Genomic DNA, 10,264 nt, shown 5'->3' with positions numbered 1-10,264 from the left:
GTCTAACACAGCGGATGCCCTTTTAACTGCAATCCAGTACTGTGAAACACCCACACACACTCATTCAAACACACACACACACACTCATACACTACGGCCAAATTAGTTAATCAATTCCCCTATAGTGCATGTGTTTGGACTGTGAGGGAAACCGGAGCACCCGGAGGAAATTCACGCCAACACGGGGAGAACATGCAAACTCCACACAGAAATGCCAACCGACCCAGCCCAAGCTCGAACCAGCAACCTTCTTGCTGTGAGGTGACAGTGACAACCACTGAGCCACCATGTCGCCTGAAAATAGCCTAATTAAACAATGTGTGTATTACAAATTAAAAGAGTTGTGTGATAAGGTATCGCTAAGAGTGGTTCAGACTCTCCTCACAAGAGTTTGACTTAAAGGTCCCGTAAAGTGAATGTTTAATCAGATGTTAGTATCAGTATGTGTGTTTTAAGGATTTCGGTAATCCAGTTTGTGCCAAAACGTTGACAAAATTCACGTTTTTGAAGATACAAACGTAAATATAAACATCCAAATCATGCAGTTTGTCATTTCCACCTAAATGGATCAATGTTTATTTGATGTCACCCCATACTTTAGTTTCTCATCAAATCTGACCAATCAAATGCTTTCGTGTCTGACATGCCCTGCCCCCTTCTTCTCATTGGGTTTTCATTTGATGCGCTTGAGCTCAAACACTCTCACTTGGCAGAGCTGTAAAAAACAAACACTATTGGCAGTTTTTTAAAGGGGGAGGGGCTTCACTATGCCCCGCCCTGTTCATGTTTTGATTAAAGAGCCTCTATTACAGGTTTTTGAGAATTACCTTTTATGTAGTGTGTAACACAGCTCAAAGTGAAGTTAAATATTGAGCTAAGGCTAAAATCTGAAAGCGGACAGTGTTTACAACTATTGATTCATTTATAAGAGTCGACTCATAGTGCTTCAATGTACTATAGTGATGTAACCTTAATGTTGTGTTCACACTAGACGGACATGAAGCATTAAGTTTGAGTGATTTACATGTTAATTCAATGCAAAAACATGATTAGACATCATGTGATGCAAATAAAACGGTGCAAATGGAGTGTTTCTTTGACCTTAACGGTTGATTTGTAGCATTTGATTTGAGACACTGAATACACTGCGCTAAAGCGCCCCCAGATGGACATTATTAAAAGAGCGCCTGAGATTTTGAAGCTGAATAAAAACACTTGGATGCAAAAAAGCCTATATAATAGATAACTAATGCAGAGTTCAGACTGCGTGATTTTAGCCCCGATTTTGGCTCACCGACAGGTTTTGAGAAATCGCCGACAAATGCCTGAAATCACAGACAAATCGCTGCTCGTGCACGTGAGTGACAATCACACAGTATGAACGATCAAAGACGCGATCTGAGAGAATCGCCGATGAGTCGCCGATGCCTGTGAGATATTAGGCGTGCTGAATATCTGGAGCTGTCGTCGAATCAAATCATGCCGTGTGAATTGAGTTTTAACTGAAAATAACATCAGCGATCGCCTACAGCCAATGAGAGAGCGGCAATCACTTGTGTGTGTGTGCGCGTGCGTGTGTGTATACCTGCTGCAGGCCAGCGGGAGGCTGGGGGAGAAGTTAAAAGCGCTCATTTTCGGTTTATTTGGACCCACGAAATGGAGGAAAAACTAGTGGAGGTTTGACAGGACTCAGGAGCAACCGTGTCTGTTTAACGTTTCATACAGAAAGAAATCAGTTTATTATCAACATTGAGGAGAAATGGCTAATTCCCTTTAAACCCAGGTGAGCAAATATGCACATTTTCTACCCCATTAAAGGCTTCTGTCTCATTATGTAGTTAATAACAAAAGATATACAACGTGTTTTTGGCTGTGAGACATAGTTTGCATGAAGTTGTCGGCGATTCTTCTTATAGTAAAGTCATGCAATGTGAAAGTCCCTGATCCATCTTGCAGTGTAAACAAAGCAGCGACAAACACTAGCCCAGATAGTCAAGCAGTGTGAAAACATCTGTGACACGACTACTCTGAAAATCATGCAGTCTGAACTCGGCATTAGAGTCTTCTGCTATGTATGAACTCTAAGATGTTTCTTCAGCTGTGCAGGCCTCAAAAATATTTTGCCGCACTGATCACACTTGTGTCTTTTCTCTCCAGTGTGGATCAGCATGTGCCGACGAAGGGCTGATGAGTGTCTGAAACTCGTCCCACACTCAGTACAAGCGAACGGTTTCTCTCCAGTGTGCGTCCTCTCATGTATTTTCAGATTTCCTGAATGTCTGAATGTTTGGTTGCAGTGTGAACACACATATGGTTTCGCTCCAGTGTGAATCCTTTGGTGCTTTTTCAAAGCTCCAGCTGTAATAAAAGTCTTCTCACACTCAAAGCACACAAACTCTCTGACACCAGTGTGGATCTTCTGATGTTTACTTAAGCTTGAATGCTGTGTAAAACTCTTCCCACATGAAGGACACGAACAAGGCGTCTCTTTCGTATGAACTCTAAGATGTTTCTTCAGATCTGAAGGCCTAAAAAAGGTTTTGTCGCAGTGATGACATCGGTGTGGTTTCTCTCCGGTGTGGATCATCACATGAAACTTGATGTTCTGTTTGCATTTGAAACTTTTCCCACACTGAGTGCAGGTGAACACATTTTTGCCTGTTCTTTTCATTAAAAAACTTTGCTCTGTATGTGAGTGAGTTTCACTTTCACTTTTGACAGGATGTTTCTCCTCATCTTCACTCTCCTCCTTCACAATAACATCTGAAAAATAAGAAAATGTTATATTTTATCCGTACAGTCAAAAGATCATGAATAAGCGCATTTGAGATGTGTAAGTGGTCAAATATATTCGCACATTGGCTTTTATACACTTAAAAACAAGATGTTTCGGCCTATACATAGACATGAGAGACTTATAATTTTGTTCATTCTTTCATTCATCCATTTTCTTGTCGGCTTAGTCCCTTTATTAATCTGGGGTCGCCACAGCGGAATGAACCACCAACGTATCCAGCAAGTTTTTACGCAGCGGATGCCCTTCCAGCCGCAACCCATCTCTGGGAAACATCCACACACACTCATACACTACGGACAATTTAGCCTACCCAATTCACCTGTACCGCATGTCTTTGGACTGTGGGGGAAACCGGAGGTAACCCACGCGAATGCAGGGAGAACATGCAATAATTTTGTTCATGTAACATTAATTTAGTAGGGTTGTGCCGATAGACGATGCCATCATCCATCACAGATGGCTGAAAATCTTCACGATGCTGAGCCGGCATCACGATCCATCACCCCGCCCCACATTTATACTGATATATAACTTATCATTTGCATGTCATCTTAATAACAATAACGGTCTTATCTCGAGCGGTGTTAAATGTTACATATAGCTGCCGCTTGCACGGCTGACAGCATGGTGAGGATTAAATGAAGGATTATACAGCACCTCTCACGCTTAACATATGTAGATTCAGTGTCAAACGCTGTTACCTGTAAACCCCGTCCCACAGACTTTACAGTGAACGGCTTTAGCTACTTTCATAGCAGACTTGAAGCCACTGGAAGTCTTTAATCCACTCTTTGTAACGTGTAAATGGTGGATTAACATTCAGCACATGATCACTAATCAGATGTGCCATTATTAGTAACTGTAGGTAAATCTGTCAGTGTTATTTTCATTCTCTCATCTTCACATTTTCGCAGTTGTATCTCAGTCATCTGAAGGCAGAAGGCACTGACTGAGTGATTGACAGCTGATATTAACCAATCATTCGCGTTCAGTTCTAGAGCAGTGAGCCAATAAAAAGAGCACAAAGGCGGGGCAAGCATTGCAGGCTTTTGACTTCAGCAAGTTTACATACCAAGTGTTTATCTGTTCCTGAGTGCTGCGTTAAGCGTTTTAAGGTGCAAAGATGCACTCTGCATAAATGTCTCCTAAATCTGCGCACGCAGTGAGGATTTTACAGTGAAAACAGTGAAAATGTTTGCACTACAGTGAACTCCAACCGAACTCTCGTCTCCTCCACCAGCTGTGGGAAAAGCCATTATAAGGACACAGATCACTGCGTATTCGAGTCCCGCGGGGAAAAAAAGTGACTGACAGGTGGTTATTTGTGTGTTACTTTTATGGTTTGGTTATAGGTAAAGCTAATACCATGTGGTTCAGGTAGTGAAAAGGGTAGGCGACAATTAATTAATTTGTCATGAATTAATTGATATTTAACAACCACCACCCCCGCCCCCCCTACGATGGCATCGTCCATCGTGATTAGACATCGTACGAGGCCAAATTGGTCAACATCGCCCAACCCTACAATTTATTCAGGTTTCATATTCTACACTTAAGATCTAAATTAAGAATAACACGAAAACTGATGAAGTGCTTAAAGATAAACACCCTCACTGTTCTTCAGCCTCATTATTGAAGAGTAATGAATAAACACAAACCTATTAGTTCTTCAGTCTCTTCCTGTTTAATTGTGCAGGGTTCTGGATCACTCATCTTCTCACTGTCCTTCAATAAACTCTGATGGCGGCAGAGCTTCAGACGAAGAAACAGAGAAATCTGATTCATTTACACTGATTGAGGAAATAAACACATATTATATTTATACCTTGTAGGTGACAATGTGATTTTAAGTCAGCTGGGACTATTAAAAATAACTCAATCTTGCAATTTGTGGATTGTAAGACATTAGTGTAATGCATAGATATATACACTAGATCTCGCATAGGGACCCTGAGCATGCGTCAATAGAGCCGCCACATTGGTACAGTGCTCCCAGGAAAAATGTCATTCAACCGCACTAGTCAAACAGTGTTATTACGTGAAGATGCGGGACTTTAGCAATGTCTACGGGTGTAGAAACGAGCAAACAAAGAAATCAAAGCACAAAGGCAAAACATTTCATAGGTAATATTATGTTTTTTTCTGTTTTTGTATGTTCTGAACTTTTGTGCTAATCAGGTAACGTTATTGATGATAACAGTCACTTACTGCATTCACCATACGCCAAAGCAGCTCCAACTCGCACTAAACACTCGGCTTATGCTAGTTTTGTTGAATATAATCAGCAAACAATGCAAAAGAAATATGACAACGAGATGCTGCGCTGCCAGAAACTTGTATTATTGTCGGCTAACGTTAGTGAAAGAGTCGTTCGGGGGATTCATTCACAAGCGAATCGCTCTCTCCGTCAGTATGAGGAGTGAAAGCAGGAGAGGAGCTGTGTTTCAGGACATGATTAGATCAAATTTAACACGGAGGGTGGATAGTACATTTCTCTCCACACAAACACAAGCTTTTTGTCAGGAATGCCCGTGCGGTCACTGATCCATCAATATAGAAAAGTGATGTAAAAATATAATTTTCGTAATTAGAAAAAAAAAAAATTACGTACTAACATCCAGGAAAACTCCCGATCATAGATATATGTGTATATGTGTATATCTCTGGCTTTGGATGGCCACAGTCCTCCACTGTACCTTGGTCCCGCATTCATTTCAAAGGAGCGCTACCCTGTAGCAAGATGGCGGCGCTATTGACGCATTCCGTCCAATAGACAACAATAGGCCAGGCGACATCTAGTGTATATATCTATGAGTGTAATGAACAAGGGATAAACAGCAACTATTGACATGAATAAAGAGGATTTCAGCAGCTATGATAATATTGATAAGCCTCATTAAACACTCATTAAACAGCCATTCATGATCAGCAGCGGATCAGCTCATTTTATACTGCTTGCATAATAAATCAATTACAATAAATCAATATCTTGTTTAGAAGCTAGTAATCAGTGGTGGATTTAGGCATGGGCGATTGGCCAGGGCAGCATCTTGCTGGGGAGATGGTGCAACAGAAAAGCTTTGAGATAAGATTTCCTTTATGCAAGTGTATTATTTAAAGTGTTTATCCCAGAATAAAGATGTTTGGGGCTATTCACATTTGGCGTCTTTTGCTTGTGCAAGTTTGTTATTCTCCATGTGCAACCGAAACAACCCTGGTGAAAACAAAGTGATGCATATGCACAGAAAGCCATTCCCATGCGCCTCACACATGCCGCTATTAATCCCAATTGTTTACTGTACATGCACGCTGGTATGCAAGTCAAAACTAAAGTTCACATCATATGATGATGATGTTACTTTGACTAAGCATGGCTATGAAGCAGAAAGGTGGAATAATGAGTCAGAGCGGTAACTAAGAATTCATAACATTAATTCTCGACCATAAGTCGGGTCTAAGACAACAGAATAATTCTATAAAACATCTATGCTTTGTACTCTATACATCTGTCATAATTAATATTCATGCAAAAGACTTAGAACATCACTCCAGTTGTGTTTTTACATTGTTTTTTCAGTTCCATTTAGGATTGATTTGTTATTTATTTAGAATAATAATTGTATAATATTAATAATAATAAATTGCTATATTTATTGAAAGTAAATAAACATACTTAGATGTATTTATAATAATTATCTGAAATGTATATATAAAAATAAAGATTTATTATTTAATATTTATGTAAAGTCATCCACATAGTGTCTTTATTTCATGGGGGATAGGGAAGGGGATGTTTGAGGTGGTTTCGCCCAGGGTGCCATAAAAAACTAGAACCGCTCCTGCAGTAATTATTTAAACTGTTGAAAAATGAAATCCTTCAGATAGACTGTTGGGTTAGTGACAAATAAAAACAGACACAGTGTTATTCATGAGCCTTTGAGTGTACATTTAAGTGGTGCGTGTAAAGCCCAGGACAAACCAAGCAGACAGTCGAATGAAAAGTCGGATGAAGAGACATCACAGATCATACAAAGCCATATTACTGACACAAACATGTAAAACTCAAACACATTCACTCATATTGTCCTCTCAGAGCTGCTCTCTGCCTGCTGTATTGTTGTGGTCAGCAGACACACAGATAGAGGTGAACTCAATGCAGAAACTAGTCGCAGATTGTCGCTTTAATAAACTGTAAAGTGTGTTTTATTGTTGTGTAAACACGAGAAAAGGCGTCAACGACTCACCTCAGCTCTGAAGACTCGACGCTGAATGAACGCGTCAGAGCTGACGTCATCACAGCGAGGCGGAAGCAACGGCGAATCAACGCACCGAACAACAAAGTACAAAAAAAGACATCTTAATTTTAATGTGTGGTGAAATACTGTAAGACTCTTAAAAATTAAAAATGTGTACAATTATCGGTCAAGAAACAAAACTTCTTGTTTAAATGTAAAATAAAATGTTTAATATAAGTCATCCCTGCTAAAAAAAAAAAACAGCTTAAACCAGTCTAGGCTGGTTGGCTGGTTTAGCTGGTTGACCAGCATGGTTTTAGAGGGGTTTTGGCTATTTCCAGCCTGGTCTTTGCTGGTCAGGCTGAGAGATGACCAGCTAAATCGCGCTAAATCCCGCTCGACCAATCTAACAAGGATGGGACTGGGAGCCCAGCCAAAAACAGCTATGTCCAGCTTAATCCAGGCTGGACAAGCAGGTTTTAGCTGGTCATTTTCCAGCCTGAAGACCAGGCTGAAAACCAGCCCATAAAGGAACAAAACCACTCAAAAAAATGGCTGATCAACCAGCTAAAACAGGCGTGTCCAAACTACGGCCCGCGGGCCATCTGCGGCCCGCAATCTGTTTTGTGGCGGCCCGCGAGGCTTTTTATAAATATCAATAGAATCTGGCCCGCTATACAAAAATGAACGTAATTTAATAAATAACCACCGGGTGTCGCTATTATATGCATTCAATTAAGCAGCGGTTCTTGTTATGATCTATCTATCTATCTATCTATCTATCTATCTATCTATCTGTCTGTCTGTCTGTCTGTCTATCTAGACACAGTTGAAGTCTGAATTATTAGCCCCTCTTTGATTTATTTCTTCTTTTTTAAATATTTCCCAAATGATATTTAACAGAGCAAGAACATTTTCACAGTATGTCTGATAATATTTTTTCTTTTGGAGAAAGACTTGTTTTATTTCGGCTAGAATAAAAAGCAGTTTAAATTTTTTATGAACCATTTTAAGGTCAAAATTATTAGCCCCTTTAGTCTTTAGAACAAACCATTGTTATAAAATAACTTGCCTAATTACCTTAACTTGACTAGTTAACTTGATTAACCTAGTTATGCCTTTAAATGTCACTTTAAGCTGTATAGAAGAGTTTTGAAAAATATCTAGTCAAATATTATTTACTGTCATCATGGCAAAGATAAAATAAATCAGTTATTAGAAATGAATTACTAAAACTATTATGTTTAGAAATGTGTGGGAAAAAAATCTTCTCTCCGTTAAACAGAAATTGGGGAAAAATAAACGGGGGCTAATAATTTAGGGGGGCTAACAATTCTGACTTCAACTGTATATATATATATATATATATATATATATATATATATATATATATATATTTTATATATATATATATATATATATATATATATATATATATATATATATATATATATATATATATATATATATGCGTGTGTGTGATGTATGTAAAATTTGGCCCGCGACAACGCTTGTTTTTTTGCATCTGGCTCTCGGCCCAAAAAGTTTGGACACCCCTGAGCTAAAACCAGCCAAGCAGTTTTTTTTCAGCAGGGATTGCTCGTATAACATAAATGTATCCAGTTAGTTTTAAAAATAAAGAGCAAGTTTAAATAAATATTAGATGGAGAGATACTTCAATAACTGTAAGTTCACACTGAAAGCGGCGAGAGCGTCAAACGTCGCTCTGGCGACAACGCTGTCTATCTTCAGCTTAGGCAGCAAGAGCGTCAAAATTCGCTGCATTAATCTCATATTTAAAGGGGCCGTTGCAGTATATTATGTAAAAAACATACTTTCTTGTGTTAAAATGTTGCACACTTTTTACCAAATTCAACAATGGGAGATCAAGTTGTATGTGCGGTGACTTTGCCTAATTATCCAATATGTCCATATGTCTGAAGCAGTAATATTGTTTTGTATTGTCACACAGTGGCGTAGCAGACGGGCTCGCAGGGCATGGGCCCTGCATGATCAGGAGACTAAATGTCTGCTCTGTGTAGTTTTTCTGTAGTTGGTAACATATTGGAGACTGTAAGGCTCTGTATGTGTTTATATATGTTAATTTATGTATTTAATATATATGCAGACGTTACAGTAGGCTATTTCACACTGTCATTGATCCGCAGTTATAATCAAATCCTGTTCATAGAAAAGTTAGTAATGAACATTTATACACAAGTGTTTGCGTGTATAAAGCATCTGTGTTGTGAGAAGTGCTGCTTACATGATATGTGAACGACCTGTTGAGCTTTACTGTAGACATGTCCTCAAATGAGAATGACATCGACTGAAACTTTCAGTTGTACACCACGCCCCCCAAAAGGGTACCCTCGGTCATGGAATGCAAAGCATAGCAACCAAATCATCTGGTGTTCTCAAGCGCCACCAGCTGCACATTTATTGAAGAGTGCCTGAGATTTAGAAACTGGATAAAAACATTTAGATTGACAGTTTTATTGAACATATTTTAGCCATAGATAGTTTCTGCACATGCAATTACTTTGCATAATCTCCGCCTATAAATTACAGCTTACTCTGATTGAGAGTTACCTATTTACAAATGACTGAAATTAAAGAGATAGTTCACCCTAAAAATGTATATTCTAATATCCTTTACTCTTCCTCTAGTGCAGTGGTGTCCAAACTCAAAGGGCTGGTGACCTGCAGATTTTGACAGAATGCAAACAAAGACCATCACTATCAAGGACGAGCATTACAAAATCAGGGAAAGGAAAATCAATGCACTAGCAGGTTCGCTATCTGACTTCTAAAGGGAGTGGTAGAAATCTTGGATATATACCCAAGCCTGGTTCTCATAACAAGTCACCCTGCCTCACCAGGCAAGCTTAGGGTTCTTTATGAGGTGCACCACTTAGTGAATTAAGTCCAGTTCAGGGCATCGCCTTGCTGAAGGGGCTTTAGCCTAAGTCAGGGGTGCCAAAACTCGGTCCTGGAGGGCTGGTGTCCTGCACATTTTCTAGAAAGCCTAGTAAGAGCTTGATTAGCTTGCCCGGGTGTGTCAGATTGGGGCTAGAATTAAACTTTGCAGGACACCAGACCTCCAGGACTGAGTTTGGACACCCCTGCATAAATGGCTCCAAACCATTATGACTTTATTTCTTCTGTTGAACACAAATGAAGTTATTTTGAAGAAAGATAAAAACCCTGTAACCACTGAGGTCCATAGTAT

At 39.4% G+C, this 10,264-nt stretch overlaps 2 protein-coding genes across 2 annotated transcripts in view; both read right to left on the bottom strand.

Moving 5' to 3' along the window:
* Positions 1-10,264, bottom strand: part of LOC101883071 (zinc finger protein 502) — a 236,288-nt gene that overhangs the window by 84,564 nt on the left and 141,460 nt on the right. The window lies entirely within an intron of this gene.
* znf1159 (zinc finger protein 1159) overlaps positions 1,926-10,264 on the bottom strand; it is a 40,566-nt gene continuing 32,227 nt past the window's right edge. Inside the window, exons 9-11 of the mRNA XM_088651648.1 lie at positions 9,692-9,735; positions 4,456-4,582; positions 1,926-2,763 (exon numbers count right to left, since the gene is read on the bottom strand). Coding sequence (XP_088507774.1) covers positions 2,069-2,763; positions 4,456-4,582; positions 9,692-9,735 — 866 coding nt within the window. The 3' untranslated portion in view covers positions 1,926-2,068. The remainder of the gene's footprint in view (positions 2,764-4,455; positions 4,583-9,691; positions 9,736-10,264) is intronic.

This window comes from Danio rerio, chromosome 22 (assembly GCF_052040795.2).
Source record: "Danio rerio strain M-AB ecotype USA chromosome 22, GRCz13ab, whole genome shotgun sequence".
NCBI classification, from domain to species: domain Eukaryota; kingdom Metazoa; phylum Chordata; class Actinopteri; order Cypriniformes; family Danionidae; genus Danio; species Danio rerio.
The sequence above is the reverse complement of the archived record's forward strand: the minus strand, read 5'-3'. Positions and strand labels throughout refer to the sequence as shown.